At 48.2% G+C, this 18,503-nt stretch overlaps 1 protein-coding gene across 1 annotated transcript in view; it reads left to right on the top strand.

The window, feature by feature from the left end:
• The window catches only part of EPHB1 (EPH receptor B1), a 413,891-nt gene that overhangs the window by 311,569 nt on the left and 83,819 nt on the right, over window positions 1–18,503 (top strand). The window contains exons 6-7 of the mRNA XM_036266458.1: window positions 10,620–10,744; window positions 17,749–17,911. Coding sequence (XP_036122351.1) covers window positions 10,620–10,744; window positions 17,749–17,911 — 288 coding nt within the window. The remainder of the gene's footprint in view (window positions 1–10,619; window positions 10,745–17,748; window positions 17,912–18,503) is intronic.

Here is an 18,503-nt window from a genome sequence, read left to right as displayed (position 1 = left end):
CATACGACCTGATGTCGGGTTCTGTTTGCTGTCTCCTGTGGCTGCTCCAGTACTGTTTCCAGTGAACTGCCTTCTGCGTTAAACATTCAACACCCAGAGCTGCTACTGCTGCGGTCCCACACCGGGAAAGGCTGACAGGCTTGCAGGAGGCGGAGCCGGGCGCTTAGCCTCAGCTACCACCTGAGTCCTGATGGGTCTGTCCTCAGCCGCCCTCATAGCCACCCTGGGGTGCCTGCCTAGAACAGGTATCACCTGGCAATTACCCCCCGACACTCACACATCTCTTCACAGCTCCTGCCTCCACAGCGTCACAGAGTTCTTATCTGCTGTCTTTTCCTGGTGTACCTTCTGGTTACCCCAGTAGGGAGGAGGAGCCAGGAGAGGGGATCTGGAGCCAGAAGGAACACCAGGACCCACTAGCCAGGGTGCCTCCTCCTCTGGCACAGAGCTCTGCACACTTCCCCCTCTGTGGGGACCCCTCATTTCCCTGAGGGGTCAGGCAACATCCATCCAAGAGTGATGTGATCCTGACTCCCTTCCTGCATGCTAAGCATCCTCAAAGGGCTCTGAAGATGCTCTGTGTGTGCATGTAGGGGGAGGATAGAGAGGGGCTGCGTTGGGGGAGGAGACCAGCTGTTTCTGGCTATGCCCTAGCCTGCTGAGGACTTAGGAGAGTCATTTTCCCTCTCTTACCCTCAGTGTTCTAATCCATATATTGTAGGAGTGGACAGAAAACTAAACGACCTCGGATGTCCTTTCAAAGTTGAACATTCAGATTTCCAGTTTTCTAGACAAACGGTTCTCAAACTTGAGCATGCATCAGAATCCCCTGGGGGGCTTGTTGAAACAGATTGCTGAGCCCCCCTCACGTAGTTTCGGATTCAGTAAATCCGGGCTGGAGCTCAAGATTCTGCATTTCTACCAGTTCCCAGGTGATACTGATCTGGGACCACATTTTGAGAACTAGCAGGGTCAGGTGGATGATCCCAGTAAATACAACCCCCACACCCACTCCGAATCAGAAGCAGTATCAGAAATGGGGGCCTCTGCTATACATCTACATCCCTAGAGCAGCCCCCGACCCCAGCCCTCAGCTGTCACACCACTCTTGGCTTAGAATCAGACACATGAAGGAGGCACTTGTCTGGGGGCGAGGGGCTAAGTCAGTCACTCAGGCCTAAATCTTCATTTTCTCTCCCAGCCCTACACCTCTGAGCCTATGATGAGACTCAGCCACTATTCTACAGTGACGTCAAACTGATGCCACCCACCCAAAGTTCTCTGTTCCCAGGTGACTCCACGGTAGAGAAGGAGATTGAAAGGGGGTGGCAGAGTCTTCTCAAGGCACAGCCCAAAGCAAAAGCCAAGAAGCCAATGTCCACATCAGGAAAAAACAATTAGAAAAATAATTAATTTTGCGTTTGTATTCATACCCAGGCTCCAAACTAATTGCTTATTTGTTTAATCTACTTTGACCAGAAGTGTTACTGCACCAAAAATATTTAATGAGTCAGGCTTCCTAATGTAAAATTCAAGCATATTTGTGCAATGAAATGAGTTTTCATCAACAGAGGGAGAACCTGTTATCTAAGGACCTTCACAACAGAGTTATCTCCTAAAATAGAAATGTCAGAGGAAACACAGCTTGTCTTTGCACAATTCATCATTTGCACAATTTATTTGTGTGCAAACTGTTCTTCTTTGTCATCAGTACGAGTGGACCTGAAGTCTTTAGCTAACATTTAAATACAGATTTTTTTTTCCCCTAAGAATGTGTTTCATATAAGGAAAAAGATAACCCACCACTGCCAACGCCTCACTCCAAACCTCATCTCTCCTACCTTTCAGGAGTGAATTCACATCGTCTAATCTGAGCCCTCAGGGGACTTCTGGAACAAGTTTGGATCTCACTGCGGATCCTCAGAGTCTGGGTGGGGGAAATGGCCCGGTCTCGGGGCTCTGAGACTCCCAGTACACGCAGAGAAGCTCTGAATTATTCTGTTTTCACACTATGCTTCAAGGAAAATGTTGTTAGGAGAAAGGGTCCCACAGCTCAAAAAGAAAAAACATTAGAAGCTACTAACATTAGGGTGACATTTCAGCGGAAACATCCCAGTGAGATGGGGTGTCCTGCCCAGCCTTTCAGTTTCTGCCTGTGCCCACTCCCCGGGACTGCCGTATGTAGACCCACTAATCTTCCTCCCCAGGTACCCGCTGCAAAACCACAACCCTGCCCCCCTCCCCCCACACACCTTTCCCCTTTGAAGGCCATTACCCACGTGAGGTGCAGCTATGTGATTCTCTGATCTCCTTTACTTCTGATGTTTTTAGAGAAGATCCTACAATTGTTCCAGTAAAGGTAAACTTTTAGCAAACATCTATTATGTGTTAACACAGTGGGAAGAACTTGACGTCTACCTAGAGAATTCACTCCAGTGATGGAGAGCACAGATGAGCACCTGGAAAGTTAGATCAGCATGCAGTGTGTCCCAGGGCAGTGGTCACAGCCCAATGAGGCCTTGAGGGCTTTGAGCTGGGAGAAGGGAAGGGTGCCCCAGTGGGCCTGGTCTGCCAGGGCTAAGCCAGGGTACCGTGAGGCCTGACCTGGGCCTCTGAAGGCTGGGTGCAGATATGCCGAGAGGAGGCGAGAAGGGCATCGGCAGGCAGGGACCCCAGAAGCCGAGTTCTGCTGGGACGTGGTGAGTGAGCAGTTAGATGAGAGTAGCGGGTTCCTGAGCGGGAACAGAGGGCTGCAGCCTGGACTGGCCAGAACCATCACATTGTTAAAGTAAGAGAGGAAGTGGGGATTTTGTTCCGGTGGGGAGCCATTGAAGACTGTTAAGCATCAGAAGAATGTGGATAAATTGAGCTTTGGAAAGATTAATCCGGCTGCAGACAGTTTGAAGTGAAGAGGCATGGAGATAGAAGGGAGCTGGGACAGGACATTAGGTGTAAAGAGATACTGGTGGCAGGTCCAGGGAAAGGTGGGGACCAAGCCGATAGAGCGTCAGTGACTCCTGGGCCTGGGCCATAGCATAGGAAAGATGGGCAGTGGCACATCCCCTTCCCAGAGTCACAAGGTCTCCTTGTCCTCAAGGACAAGGCACCCTATCCTTAATTTCCTAGATTATTTCCCAGAAAGACTTCCGGTCATCTCTAGATATTCCAGGGAGCCTTCTGTCTTCTGGAGCGTTTGTCACAGCGCCCTGTGGGGACCGCTGCCAGCCTTCCCTTCTCTCCAAGCCCACACTTCTCCATTGCTGCCACCCTGGCTGGATGCAAGTGCTTCTTTACCACTGGGCTGAGCTTTTCACAGGTACCCCGGGAAACTGTGCCCAGGGACTGATGTGCATATGTGAACAGTGCAGGTCCCAGAAGGAGACTTTGGGGTGGTCGCCAAGTCCCCTGGCCTGGCAGACTGGATCTAGCTCAAAGGCACAATAGACTACACAGGGCATGTCCTCAGAACAGATTTAAAAAATCAGGAATAGGGATTAATATTCCTGTTTTACAGTTGACAAATTTAAGCTCCAAAAGTTAAACCACCTTAGCCCAAGATCACACAGTAAGCAGATGGCAGAGTACGAGGAGGAAGCCACTTCCCTCCGCAGCATCTGCAGGGCCCTGCCCACTGATAGCCCTTCTTTATCCCTGCTCACGTCGACCTCCCTGAGCTGGGGTCCCAGGCTCCTTGCTATTTCTTACACCACCTTGTTTTGCTCATAGCTTGGGTCCATGGTGTAGATGGCAGGTGGTTAGCCTAAGGATGATTGGACTGAGAAATGCTGGTCTAGACAGAATGGAAGAGGTTAGCATTCCCCTATGACCCAGCAATTCCACTCCTAGGTATATACCCGAGAGAAATACAAGCAGGTGCACACAGAAACTTGGACATGACTGTTCTTAGCCCCACTGTTCACAATGGCCAAAATGTAGAAAAAGTGTTCATTAACTGAGGGATATTTGTCCTAGAAAAAGCAGGGCCCAGGATGGTAGAAGAGGTACCACACTTCCGGTGTCCATGTTCAGGCTGGGGCAGCGCAGTGCTCTGAGGGGTCACTGTAAGGACCAACCCCCACAAGCCAATGGAAGGGCCTGGGAAAGCTCCTCCCCCTGCCCAGGTGGTTATTACAAGGGAGGCAGATGGGCTTCTCCTCCCCTGGGCCTCCTTGGAAATACAGATATGAAAGTCCCCCTAACTAGAAAGGCCATGTGTCTTCCCGGAGGCTTGCCAGGGCTGTCACATGAGCGGAGGTAGAGGGGACTCCCTGTGACCTCAGCTCCTAGGGCAGGTGAGCGGTGGCCTCAGAACAAGGCTGTCCTTGGAATGGTTTTCACCCAGAGAAGCAACATTTTCTTCTTTAGATGAGATTTGCTGAACTCTGAAATCCATTTTATAACTTTATAACCTCTTCAAACATTGGACTCCAATAGATCAACGTGATTTTGAATCTGTGGTGTGTTGCTATTATTTTTGTTTAAAATATAAATGCTTTTGATGTCGTAAATAAACTATTTTAACATAGTAAACTTTATATGATTTATTATATCCCAAATAGGTTATGGTTAAAACTGTTTGAAGAATTACTTTGACACAAAAAACAATTAAGACATTAGGAAATAATTTTAATAAGCAAAGATAATACATTAGAACTTAGCAATTGTCCTGGGGTGGGGGGCACCATTAACTTATTCTCACATTTTGAAATCAGAGGTGCTTAGTTGTTAAGAGGAAATGCCCCTCTCAAATAATGAAAACAAAACGAGAAAGAAAGCTTAGAACATGACTGAGTCACTCACTACATTAAGGGGTGAAGGAATGTTATAAATATAAAATGATGGCCCAGGTGAACCTGAGATAGGACAGCAAGTCTTCTGCACAATAACGCTGCAGGGTCCAAATCTTGGGTTATTAATTTCCAGGAGAGATTCACGCCACCATTTCAGACTCAGCCTCCGTCTCACATGGTTGCAGGCCCTGTGAGCTCCTTTGGACCCTTTCTTGCAATTGGCAGGGCTGATGGCCGACCAGACCCCAGCCCTGATGCCACTGTCCAGTTTGGGCCAACGCTTGTCCCGTGTCACCAGTGAGCTCTCTCACAACTTGCAGCTGGGGCCATGCTGTCCCCACAATTTACCCACATCTCAGTTGTCAGTCTAGGGAAGAACATGCTGTGCCCTTTCTCTGCTGGGAGTGACATGCTGCCTTGGATCTGTCTGCTTCAAATGCAATTTGGGAGTAAGAGCTCCCCAGAGTCTTCCTGGGCAAAAATAGAGACAAAGACTCACTCAGCCTGCCTCGTGTTGTCTCCATCCCTGAGCCCCTTGACCAGTGAAGTTTAAAGTTGGGGGGTCTCTGCTTCTGACACAGGAGAGGGCCTCTTATATTGGCTCTAGACCCTCTTATCTGACACTCCCAGTTCTGACTCCGTTCAAACGCCAGTTGATCTTTCCTCGGGGACAGACAAGACACGCTTCCTTATTCCCCCACTCTCTTCTTTGCACCCCAGCTTCCTCTGGGGTCAGCAACTTTTATTCTGTTTGAGGATTTTTGAGCATCTCCTCTTTGGGCCAAACACTTCTTTTGGAGCCTTCAGTACCTTCTTTCCAAATAGTCCCCAAACTAATTCTCTATTTTTACTTTTTTCTAAAGAAAGGTCCATATTTGCTTCTTGGCTAAATTTTAATGATTTGGTGAACTCTTTATTTTCATTTCCTTTTTCTCAATAGAATGTTTAATTTAATCAAAGGGTTCTGTGTCAGGTGAAACTGTTCCTCCATCTGAGGACGCAGGTTTATGGAGAAAGGGCAGCGGCCGGAACTTCCTGTTGGAACCCGCGTACCCAGGGGCCACAGGGCTGCTTCTGTGAACTAATCTTCCCATCCTTCCTTTACCTGCTTTAGTTTTGCTAGAAGCAGTTGATGTTTGAGCGGATACCTGAGCTCATTTGTATTTTCTCTTTTGTCTGAAGGTTTCATAGCATGTAAAACACCAGATCTAGAGGTGGCATTGCATTTGGCAAAGGAAAAGAACAACAAATATATTGCTGTCATTGGTCATCAATGGCAGAGGACCACATGGAAGCTGCCCCGATTTTCAGGGAGCAAGAGTCATGCTTTCTCACAGTCTCCCCTGTGCTAAACCCCATCTCAATGAAAACGTAAGGCATTTAGAGTGACCTGTGTGAGGGCAAAGTCCGACGTGGGATCTGTGAGCTTCCTGTCATCTCCATAAATCTGAGAAATGCAGGCAGGGGGTGAACTTTAGCCTCTGGCAACTTCTCCTAGATGTGCACTGCTGGTTGGCTGCCTGGAGGTCCTTGCCATCAGTGTAACAGGGTCGTTTCTCTCGGTGGGTTTTAGCTATCGATTGCCTCTGGATCACCCTGCCCTGTGCTTGCCTCTTTACCATCTGACCCCAACTAGACTCCAAGGTCATTCAGGGCAGAGCTGTGACTTTCTTCGTGGCACAGTGTTTGGCAAACATACTGAGCCTTGAATGATGGCTTTCCAGGGATAAGAGGCAAAGAAAAGAACCAAGCCCATCAAAGTCCTTAGACCATTAGGATTAATCTTCCCAATTTTTAATAGATGATGCTTCGGCTTTCGAGGCAGAAGGGGCCTGAAAAGCTGTGTGGCACTGACATATTGATTAACACTGTGGAAATCGTGTTTCATCTGGGTCTGGAAGGGCACCTGCCCTGCACAGCGAGTGTGGCCGGGGGAGCAGGCTCACCAGGAGCCGCACTTCATCCATCTTGGTGAGCTATGGGGATCCCCCAATTGTCTTACTGTCTCTGGAAACTGCTCCACCTTCCTTGAAGTCTCTGCACAATGCCCACAAGGCTTTGGAAAAGGTGATCATGTGCTATCCACAGGGTTAACCATCCAGCCTGTTGCTAAATCCACGCTCGGTTCCTGGTTTCAGTTTACGTGAGTCAGCAGCCATGTTTCACACATTCTCTCCTGGGAACCCTGATTGCCACTTGGTTTCTAGGCGATCACACCTCCTGTTTCCTCTTAGCTGGATGGCCTTTTCCCTCAGGCCCCCTGGGTGTTTTCTCCTTTCCTGAATTTTCAAATATATATTCTGTCTTACTCATTCTCTTGGGACCCTTGTCAGTCCTGTTACTCTCAGTATCTTTGAAATACTGATGACTCTAAATTTCTCTCTCCAGTCTGGGCCTCTTATACATGCTTTTGCCTATTCTGCGTCTGCTCTGGGACATCTTGGACATCTTACACCTAATAAAAGCACCTGCTCTTCCCTCCCAAAATGCTTCTACTGATGTCTTGCCTGATCTCAGTTCCTGACAGCCCCACTCTTCCAGTTGCTCAAGCAAAGAGCTTGGAGTCCTTTGGACTCTTCTACACCCCACCACCTTTGAGACATTCCAGGTGTATTTAGAATCTGACCACTCTGCTCTCACCGCCTCCACTGCTCCGAGCCTGGTCCAAGTGACCATGATCTCACAGCTGGATCATGTAATAGTGTTATGATAGGTCTTGCGGCTTTTTACACAGCCGCTCCCTGAATTCTGTTCTCAACACTGCATTGGGTGATACTGTTAATATGCATGTCAGATGGTGTCACTCCCGTGTTTACGACCCTCCTGTGGCTCCCCATCTCAGAGTAGAAGCCAAAGTCCTTTCAGTGTCTCTGGGGTTCCTACCCTTTGGGACCTTGTTTCTGTTCCAGTCCCAATGGCTCTTTGCTGTCCCCCTAAAACACCAGGCTGCTCCCAGATTAGAAGCTTTGCCCTGGCCACTCCCTCTCAAATGCTCTTCTCCTGGGTGTTCTCCTGCACCCCCTCCAACCCTGTGATCCTGCATCTACTTCTCAGGCAAGGCCTTGCTGACCACATGGTTTAAAACTGCAGCCTTCTCCCGACCAGCCTCCGACACTTTGGCGTTCTGTAGCCCTCTCTTCTGCTCCATTTCTTCCCTGTTGTACTTACTATTTTTTAACATACCTTGTGATTGATTGATTTATTGTATCTAGTCTCTGAATCCTTCCACTAGAAAATACGTTCTGGGAGGACAGGACATTTTATTTCATTCTCTATGGAATCTCTAGAACTTAGCATAGTGACTGGCACATGGTTGGTGCTCAATACATATTTGTTTCATTAATTAGTTAATGAACCGGCCGTGATGCTCTTCCACCCAACTTAGTATCCTGGGAGGAAGAGAAGAAGCATTTGATGGTTGAAGCAGGATAAAAATTATTTCAACTTACCAGATTAATAGGCCAAGTTTAACACCATAATGGTAAAGAGAGCCATTGTAAATCCCTGTAGTCAAAAGCCAACTCTACAGGATCTCGCCCTGGGAAAACCTACAGGTGATATTTGCCTGTGATTTCAGAACTGAGTAGCAGGGTCATGTCTTTGATCCAAAAGCTATTGGTCACATCCATTGATGTATAGTACACGGATCACAGTAGGTATTAGTTTAACTCTGATCTTTGCTGCTCAACAGCAGTGGGGGAATTGGGTTCACCCAGGGCCTCATGCCTGAAGAGAGATTTAGATAACATGAGCCCCGTTTGGAAAACAGCCACCTCAGGTGTCAGCATACCGTGGGAGTAATGTTTGTAGCATCTGGCCATTCTTTTCAGCAGGAAAGACTCGGGGGAGACCTAACTAGTTTCTTCAGCTATCTGACAAGCCATTCCGTGGAAAGAGAACATTCTGTATTACTTCAGCTGGCAGGCCTGAGGCCAGCGGGGAGAAGACAGATTTCGGATAAGGATAAGGAAGACTGCACATTGGTGAGAGACGCCCGAGTATGGAGCAGCAGCTCCTAGGGGCGGTGAGCCCCCATTGCTGGGGACGCAGCAGGGCCAAGTAGAGATACTCAGTAGGGAATTTTAGGAGATGTCCTTCACAAAGCAGACGTCAAAGTGAGATTAGATGTGCCGGAGATTGGGAAAATGGGGTGGAAGCCAAGGAGACTGGACTGAAGGTCTGATCCTTCTGCAGGAGAGAGGGGAGGAAGGAGGATTGGGTAGGAAGAGCCTTGGACTGTGGTGCTGTTACAAGGAAGCGTTGGTAAGTCCAAAGGGGAGTGTTGGAGTGAAGTCGCCCATCCAAAGAGTCAGGAATAGGCCTGTCATAGCCTCCTGGCCACTCTCAGTCATTGGCTGGGAGCAGCCGTGGGAAGCGGGGCTGTCTGTGAATGTGAGGATGGACTGCAGAGCCATCCGTCAGTTATGCTCCTAGCAGTAGAAGCTCTGAGGGGCATATTTTCACAGCCACCACAAGGTCTCTAGTGGGAACTGTGCAAAGTCCCAGGAAGACACTCTGACTTTGAAGTCTCATCACAACACTCTCACACTGTGCTCCCTTTATGGCTCCTCGCACTGTGAGCATCTCAGAACAGGTGTTCTGCATTGCTGCCTTCTGCCCAGGGCCCACCACGTACAGGTGCTGAGTGAGGGTCCAGCGAGTGGTGGAGAGCACAGCAAGAATGCAGCAAACACGGCTCCCCCCATCCCGCCCGTGACCTGGTAGCCGTGCTCTGTAATTTCAGGTCTTAGAGGGGAATCTGTTAACTGAAATTGAGGATAGTAAATGTCGGTCATCCGTGGTCCCCAGAGAAATGCTGTAAAGTGGCATTTGTGTGAGGAAACGACCTTCATCGCTACAGAAGTGCCAGGACTAAACGGAACAGCCCCTGAGCAGAGCGCAGACTGAAGCCTCATCCATTACCCGCCTCTTCCCCTAGAAAGACAACCCTCATTTATTATTTCCAGACTGCTTTTATTTTACTTGCGCCGTGTGAAAAATGTTGAATTGGGGAATAAATAACATTATTTCCAAACAGAGATTTCAGAATCACTTCACAGATTTTGGAATTATTATCCTGTTTCCAAATGTTTGCTTTGTGTATCATTTCCTCATTTATATGTGTGAGCTCTTTATTGCAAATGTCATTTGGAAAACTCTGACAGAAGTCTGAAAGAAGTCTGTTGTTGGTCTGTGCTCAGGCCCCCTCTCTTTCCTTTGAGGTGCAGCAAAATCTTACCCGCAGTCTCAATAAAAGATGTTTGCTACAATGTTGCTTCTTTTGGCACAGTAGCTCTGGGCTGACCAGTTCCACCCGCTCCCTGTCATCCCTTGCCTCCAGATCCTCTTTTCTGCAATCGCCTAGCTCATTACAGCAAGACTGGGATTCATTCCTTCAGCACCTCAACTAGAAAACACTCCAATGCTCCTCTTGTCCTGCTGTCTGAACCTAGACTCGTCCTTGTGGGCATGCCTTCCCTAACTGGCTCCAACTTCCTCAGGTTATGCTGTTTTCCCATGATTCCTCTGACCACCTCTTGTTTTGGTCAAGCCTTTCTCCTCCTTACCTGGAAGACACCATGTCTTTTCCAGCCCCCGCCCTCACACATGTTATCCTGTCCTAAATGATCACCTTTCACTCCTTTGTCATCCAACGTCCATTCATTCTGCAACACACACAGGAAGTTCTGAAGAGCCAGCTCAGCTGATGGGAAAGAGAGGGCAGGGTTCAAACCCAATGACCTTTGTGTCCCTGCTTATCTATGGAAGACGGCACTTCTCATGTCATCGAGGGTCTTTTATCCACCCTGTCTCTTCCTCTCTCCACAGCCCCTTCCACTGTTCCCATCATGCACCAGGTCAGTGCCACCATGAGGAGCATCACCTTGTCATGGCCACAACCAGAGCAACCCAATGGCATCATCCTGGATTATGAGATCCGGTACTATGAAAAGGTGAGTCAGCTCTGTCTTCATGATTGCAAAAATCAGGGTCAGCCACTGTTGCATGAGAGGTGGCCAGCTGAGGGCACAAGGAGATGGGTTGGAGGAAGTCCTGAGGGAGGGAGCAATCTGGGAATGGAGGCTGAAGGCTCCTTGGGAGAGTTCCCAGGTCTTCCCTGGAAAAAGTCTCCAAAATGCATGTACTTTCTGTACCAACTCAGGAGAGAACCATCCAACCCACCACCCTGCTGTCTGGACAGCTCCCTGGGCTGGTGTGGGCAGGACTGATGCCCACTCACATGCAGATGCTACAGAACTGCCAGGGGTCCCCTGAACCTTCTGAAGATTTTCTGGTGTGTAGACTAGTGTTTTTCAATATAAGATTGTTTACTTATAAATCATATGCATATACTACTGTACTAATATGTTTATGAAAGTTAAAGATATTTCAATGGAAATATGAAAGAATGAGATAGAAATGAACAGACATAGAAACTTACATATTCTCTTCCTTGACTGCTGTTTGGCAGCAGCTCCTGGGAGCTACAGCAGGTCCTGTGCTGCCAAGATAGGGAAATGGCCCTGCAGAGTGGTCCCTGGTCTATCAGTGGGAGAAGCAGGGACTTCTTCCCACCATGGAGAACTATAGCATTTGCAAAATCTGGAAAATACAGTGCTTTCTGTACTGACCCAGCACATTATTTATTAAAACACCAGATTCATTAATGTATTTGTTCAGCAAGTATTTATTGAGTGTCTGCTATTTGACAGGTACTATTTTAGGATATATTAGTGATCAAAACAAAGATCCCTTCCCTCAAGGGGTTTACTTTCCAATAAATGAGACAGACAATGAACAATGAGAATAACAGCTAAGGAAATCACATACTATACTAGAGAAAATGAGTACTGTGAAAGGAAAAAGAAAAGGCAAAGTAAATGGGATCAGGAGGGTCAGGTTTGGGGGAGGAGTCAGTTGCAGAAATAAATGGAATGGTAAATGTAGGTCTCTTGGAGAAAGTAGTTCTAAGACCTGTAGGAGCTAAGGGTGTTGTGAAGCAGATATCTGAGAGACAGAGAGCTTGTGCAAAGGCCCTGAGGTAAGATCATGACTGGTGATTCAAGGAACAGGAAGGAGACCAGCACGACTGGAGTGATGTGAGCAATGGGGAAAAAGTAGACAGAGAAGAGAGGTAATCAAGGGAAGTGATCATGGTGGACCTTAACTTGAGCTTTCCCACTGAATGAGATGAGGCTCTATAGCAAAGTTAGGAGCAGAGGAGAGACAAACAATGACAGGATCATTTAGGCTCTTCTGCTGACAACAGGATGGCTAGATTGCAGTAATCTAAGACAAGAATGATGGTGGCTTGACTCAGAGTGGAAGCAGAAAGCTGATGAAACAGTTGATTTCCAGATACGTGATCTAAAGACAGAGACAACAAGATTTCCAACAGGCTGGGTTTGGGATATGGGACGTTTTAGCCTGAACCACTAGAAGGATGTAACCACCATTGACTGAGAAGGGGATCGATATGGATAGAACCTTTTTGGGGTGAGGGAAGGGACAGAAGTTCAGCTTGATGTCTAAAATGCCTCTGAGACAGTCAGGTGGAGAAGGCAGCTAGATGTACAGGTCGAGTTCAGGAGAGAGGACCAGGTTAGAGATGTCCATTTGGAAGTTGTCGGTATGTCGATGTATGAAAGTCCTGGCGTGGGTGAGATCATCCAGTGGGTGAATGGAAACAAGAAGAAGGTCAAGGATGGAGACCTGCAGCCCTCCAGCATGGAGGCAGTGTCTAGTCTGTGAGGAGGGGTGCCCTTCAGCTGTTGTAGCTGAGCTTGCAAAACAAGGTGAGGGTCAGGCAGCATTTTATTCATTTAGAGAATATTGGGCTATGTAAACACTTCATTCAGAAAATTCTGTGAATTGGGGGATAGTTTAAACCATCTGGATTCATAAGCAACTATTATATCCATTCAGCTTTGAATTTGGGGTTCTTAGTTGCTAGATATTTTTTATCAGTTAATAAAATAAATGTTGACTTTCCAAAATGTTGTGGACCAATCTGTTTGGAGCAATTGACATGACCCCATTTTGTCACCAAAGTTGGACCTAATAGTCAATATAGTATCATGTGTGGCCAGTCTATGGTATGGTGTCAGAACCACCAGTAAGGTTCCACCCACCCCCTTCCCACACACATATGAACTTGAGCCTTGTAGCTTATCTCGGAAAAAAATAATTTCTCCTTAGTATGCCCTTTCGGGTGCCAGGGGCTCCATAAACATTATCTTCTTTCTCCCTCACAACTCAGTGGAGTAAATAGTAGTGTCATTGATTTGAGTAAAGAAACTGATTGTACAGAGAAAACAAAATCAAACAAAACTCGTCCGCAGTCCCACAGCTAGGAAATGAGCCTGTAGCCCAGGTTCTTTGCCCTGAAGCAAGTGGTGGTGCTGGGAGGACGCGGAATGCATGGCAGACCACCTGCCCTCCTCCTCCGCTGTGCCCAGGGCAGTCACCTTGGGAAAGGGGTGAAGGGCTCAAGAACAGGCTCAGAACTGAAACCTTCGTGCCTTTGCCTCTTGGCTTCTCACTGCCCACCCACATCCAGGCTCCTCCACTGCATTTCCCTTCACATGCAAACCTTCTCCCTTGAAAAACAGTAATTAACCTCCACTTCTGATGTTAGAAAGGAAGCTTATTCTTCCATTTCAGGCCACATCCCTATTCTCAGTAATTTATACTAATTATTAACAGATACACATGCACAGCAGCTCAATGCCTGAGACGGCTTCCATACCTCAGTGAAGCATATTATTGTCCCCACTCCAGAGGATAGATGCTTTTCTCGGGAACACAGAAGATTCTTTGCCAAAGCATTGATTACTATAGAACTTATAAAGTGCATGACTATAAAATTGTTACATTGCCTTGACCATTTCTAAGATGACTTAAGAAAAGACATTACCCTGTGAGGGCATTTTGAAATAACACAATGACAATCATTCATCTTTCCTGAGTGCCCATTACGTGTCAGATTTTCACAGATACATTATTTCTGACCCTTAAAGAAAGATTCTTGAAAGCCAGGTATAGCCAATTTATAGAACTAAGTCACAGAAAGGTTAAATGACTTACTGTGACCACACGGGTCGCAGCTAGGGAGTCACAGAACCAGAACTATAGACATATTTATTATATGTCAATGTATTGCTGAGTTCCACATAGAACTGGATGCAATCATGTTGATGCTGAGGATCCCAGCATAAGTGTGGCCCCTGAAATAAGAGATTGTATCTTAATTTTAAATCCAAATGCTTGTAGCCAAAATGATCTGCTGCCTGCTCCACAAGACCATGGAATCCTGGTCTTTAGAAGATACAAATGCAAATAGAACTCAATCCAGGAGATGTCCTGGATTCAGTCACAAACAACAACAACAAAAATACACCCACCTTCCTCCATCCTATACCACTTCTTCTAAACCAGGAGTCAACAAAATTTTTCTGCAAAGGACCAGGTAGTGAATATTTTAGGCTGGTGGGCCATCCAATCTCTATCCCAGTGATTCACCTCTGCCTTCGTAGCAGGCAATTAGCCACAGCGAATATGTCAATAGATGGGTGTGGCTGGGTTCTAATTAAACTTTATTTACAAAAACAGGTAGCTGGCCATGGGCTGTAGTTTTCCAGGCCCTGAAAACTCTCCCTGGTTCTCCTGCCCTACAGGCCCCTCTCGGTTTGTGCTTGCGACACCTTCCAATTTCAGCTCTGCGCATGGAATTGGCGAGGCTGTCGTCTCATCCAACAGCTCATTAATAGAGAGCTCAGAAGCCATCGAGCTGATGACACTCCCAGGGGCTCTCCCGTGTTCATCTCTGTCCCCATTTTAATATATTTCCATTCATCATTCTCTCTTGTTTACTGTCTTGTAGCACTTTTCTCTCCTGGTGGCAGCGCTTGTAGGCAAACGATGGGAGAAGCACCTACGGGTGCTCTCGCTGTCTAGATGATGAAGCGTTTAGACGTTTACTCACAGTCCCTACTAACTGTCTAGGCTAGAAAGGGCTGGTGTAGGCCTTGGGAATTTCTATCCTTCAAATTTTAGGATCATTTTCTTAAAAACTCTTATTAACCAGTCTGAAGTTGCTGTTTAGTCATTCATTTATCACTGAGGATGGAGCACCTGGGTGGTGCCAGCCCTGTGCTATATGTTGGGGGTGGAGAAGTACAGGGGACACGGTCTCTGCCCCCAGCAGCCACAGCCTCTGTCTCCCACATACTTACAAAATCAGTCATAAGCGACCAAAGCAAAAAAGAGCATCCTTGCCCTTCACTCTAAATCCTTTGCCTGAAGTTGATTAATGGCGCTGAAGGGAACAAGGACTGGCACAATTTAATCACTGAGCTTCCTGAACGTACAGACTATAAAATGATAATGGGTTAATGTTGTGTCCTCAAAATTCAAATGCCAATACACCAAAACACATTTTGTTCTTCAGTGAAAGAGCTGTCTAGTCAGTGCTTACTTCGAGCAGTGCACACTTCCATAGTTTCCAGGAAAAGCAGAGAGTTTAGGAAGCCACCTGGATTTTGTAGCAATGGGGTTTTGTCCTAACTTGCAAGGTGATGTGCCTTTCATAGTCTCAGATCTCAGATCTCCAGTGTGTCAACAGACGATAATGACCAAAGATCTAGATGGCATCCCCTCTGTAGTGGATAGCCTTTTATCTGCCGAATCCTTGACTGGAGATGCTGGTGGTGGTGGAGACCCTATCTGCTCTTTAAATAGGTCAAATGATGGATGGGTAGTCTTTTCCAAGCAGTCTCTCCCCAACGCCAATGGACAGCCCCTCCAGTACATGGGCCTCTTTGTAACTTGCACCTGTCTGCCCAAGCCGGCCTGTAACCTGTGCGCCCTTACAACTGCTTCCGAAGCTTCATCCCCACCCCTGTGCCACCCACACGCCAGATATGCCTTGTCACTTGCAGGTTCCTCAGCTCCTGTAAGCCTTGATTTTGCATGTTTTATTCTGTCCCCATGGGATATTCTATTCAGCACTCCTTCCCCACACTCATCCATGTAGCTAATTTCTTTCATCTTTCAGAACTCAACTCATGTCACCCTTCCTCTGAGCCCCTCCCAACCACCTTATCAGTCTGACCTGAGTGACCCTGCTGTTGCCCCACAATTCCCTAAGCTACCCTCTGCCAAGGCACTCAGTCAACACTGTTGTCATTATCTGTTTGATTTCTGGTCCATCCCACAAGATGTTGTGTTTCCAGAGGAGAGGACCATGCCTTGGTACCTGCAGCCCACGTATGGCACCCAGCATATGATAGTGTGTCCTAATGGTGATGGCCTGGCCACAGGAATGAATGAACACACTTCAGGCCATCTTTGCCTTTGCAAAGCGGACTTTTACAAATTCCAAGACAATGGTAGTTTCTGATCATTGTACTGCATTCTGCTGTCCTGGCTCAGTTCCCCAAGCTTTGTCTGTCGTTTTGGACTGAAGACGTGGCTCACAGACCTCTTGTCATCAGCTTTCCCCTCATTTGTCACAGTGCCTTCAGAACTGTTGTGCCCAGAACTCCTTGCAGTGTCCCAGGTCTGCACATGGGACCTGCGAGCCTGCTCTTGGGGACTTGAGCTCTTCATTTTCACTGATGTCCCTATTTTTCTCTAAGATTCATGGTGCAGACAGGGACAGGCCCAGACTCTAAACTCTTGTTCCTGCACACTTGGAGCTAAGCCATTTCCATTACGCTCATCTAGAAGTGATCAGAGAGCAGGCGGATGTGTCCGAGGTGCTCAGGGTGATATGTAATGATGAAGGGTAGTGACGGGGAAAGTCTCTGGGCTGGAGTAGTGAGGGAAGCCTTCCTAGGAGAGGAGGCCTTTGGGGGATGCTATAGGCCTAAGGGATCTGGAGGGCACAGGGGAGCCCTGTACAGAAGCATTTCACATTGGAGAAACAGCCTAAGCAAGGTCTGGTGGTCAGGGTGTGGTTCTTGGAGGGGCAGCAAAGTGGCTATTTAGGGGCATGTGAGGGATTGAGATTTATTTCCTTATGAGGGGCTTCTAAACCTGGATTTAGGAGTTCTGGTTTTATCTGATAATAGTTTTAGAGAAGACAAAAAATCTTTTTAAGGAAAGAAGTTTGGATTCCATGGGAAGGGAGCAGCAGAAAAGATGGGAAGCTACAAAATCCAGGCACAAATCAAATGTTACATAAGATCAGCAGCAAAGGAGGAAGCAACTCTTTTGGGGCACTCACAGTGGGCAGAGGAGCCAGCAGGGTGAGAAGCACAAGCACCAGTGGTGCAGGGTCACGTGCAGACATCGGGAACTGTGAAGGACAAGACAGAGGAGCTGGAGAGAGCGACAGACGGGGCGGGCCTGACCCCTAAGTAGGAGGGGTGAGGACACGGAGCCTGCTCTCCACGGAGACACAGGTTGAGGTAAAGGCTGAAACAGGGATAGGAGGTACTCCAGCCTGGCCTCCGACCTTCAGTAGAATGGAAGTACTTGAGGGAACTTACAGATGATCTAGTACAGCCATTGTGTGGAGTGCTCGGGAAGGAACAGCTCAGCAGAAGCCAGGCAAAGATAGGAGGCCTAGGGCAGCCCAGCTGGTCCAGGGATCTTCTGCTGAGGACAGACACTGAATAGGGTTTCACAAAGATGAGTGTGCTTTGCTACTCTACCTCTGAACCCCGGAGTGGGCCGGAACAGAAAATGACCGTGAGCCCCCAGCCAGGCCCTGAGAGCTCAGCCTTTGCTTGCTCTCTTCACAGTGTAGCCACTCCATGGTTCAGAGGCACTTCTTTATTCCTTCGGTCCAGGACAGTCTGTCCCCATTCGGAGGGATGGCCTGGGGCTGGTGACGACTTCTCGCAGCTCAGCAAAACCAAGAACTGATGGAGCCTGGGTGCTCCAGGGTGGAGCGGGCTGGGGACACAGCACTCAGGAGCAGGCTGCTGACTCCTCCTTTGCTCCCTTCCAGGAGCACAATGAGTTCAATTCTTCCATGGCCAGGAGCCAGACCAACACAGCGCGGATCGACGGCCTGCGGCCGGGCATGGTGTATGTGGTGCAGGTGCGCGCCCGCACCGTGGCCGGCTACGGCAAGTTCAGCGGCAAGATGTGCTTCCAGACTCTGACGGACGGTAAGGGGTGGGCCAGGGACTGGGGCATAGAGAGGCCAGTCTAGGGAGGAGAAGAAGCCCCACCCCAGAGAAGATGCACGGGCAGCCAAGAGACCACCCTCTAACCAGATTCCATGGAATTCCCTTGGCAGGGTTTGCCTCCCAAAACGGCTGTACAGGGAGACATCTGTCTGAAATCCAGCCGGTGTCTGTCCAACATCTGATGGATTTGCCTTTGAAGGGTCTCTGAGCGTCATGCAGAGAGGTCACTGTGTGTGGTCCTGCACGAGCACAGCAGTGAGACCCACAGGTCCTCACGGGGCCAGTGTGGCCTCCAGACTCTGGATCGAGGCCCAGACGCCTATTGGTCACCATCACTCCCACTTGCTCTGTTCTCGGGGGCTGGGAACTGAGCTCACCGCCTCGCTGCATGAACCTCGGTCTCCAGGAAGGAAACCAAGAGACGAAATTTGAGGTGTGGCGGTCCCACATACCCAGCCTCTCAGAACATTCGAGGCAGCTTCGTAAGTGACCCCGGGAGGCCCTGCTCGGGTGTCTGGCCACTGCTTTCCAAACTGTCCCAAGGCCAGAGAGACTGTCATCAAAAATACTT

Source organism: Molossus molossus, unplaced genomic scaffold (genome assembly GCF_014108415.1).
Source record: "Molossus molossus isolate mMolMol1 unplaced genomic scaffold, mMolMol1.p scaffold_m16_p_18, whole genome shotgun sequence".
In the NCBI taxonomy this organism is placed as follows: domain Eukaryota; kingdom Metazoa; phylum Chordata; class Mammalia; order Chiroptera; family Molossidae; genus Molossus; species Molossus molossus.
The sequence above is the reverse complement of the archived record's forward strand: the minus strand, read 5'-3'. Positions and strand labels throughout refer to the sequence as shown.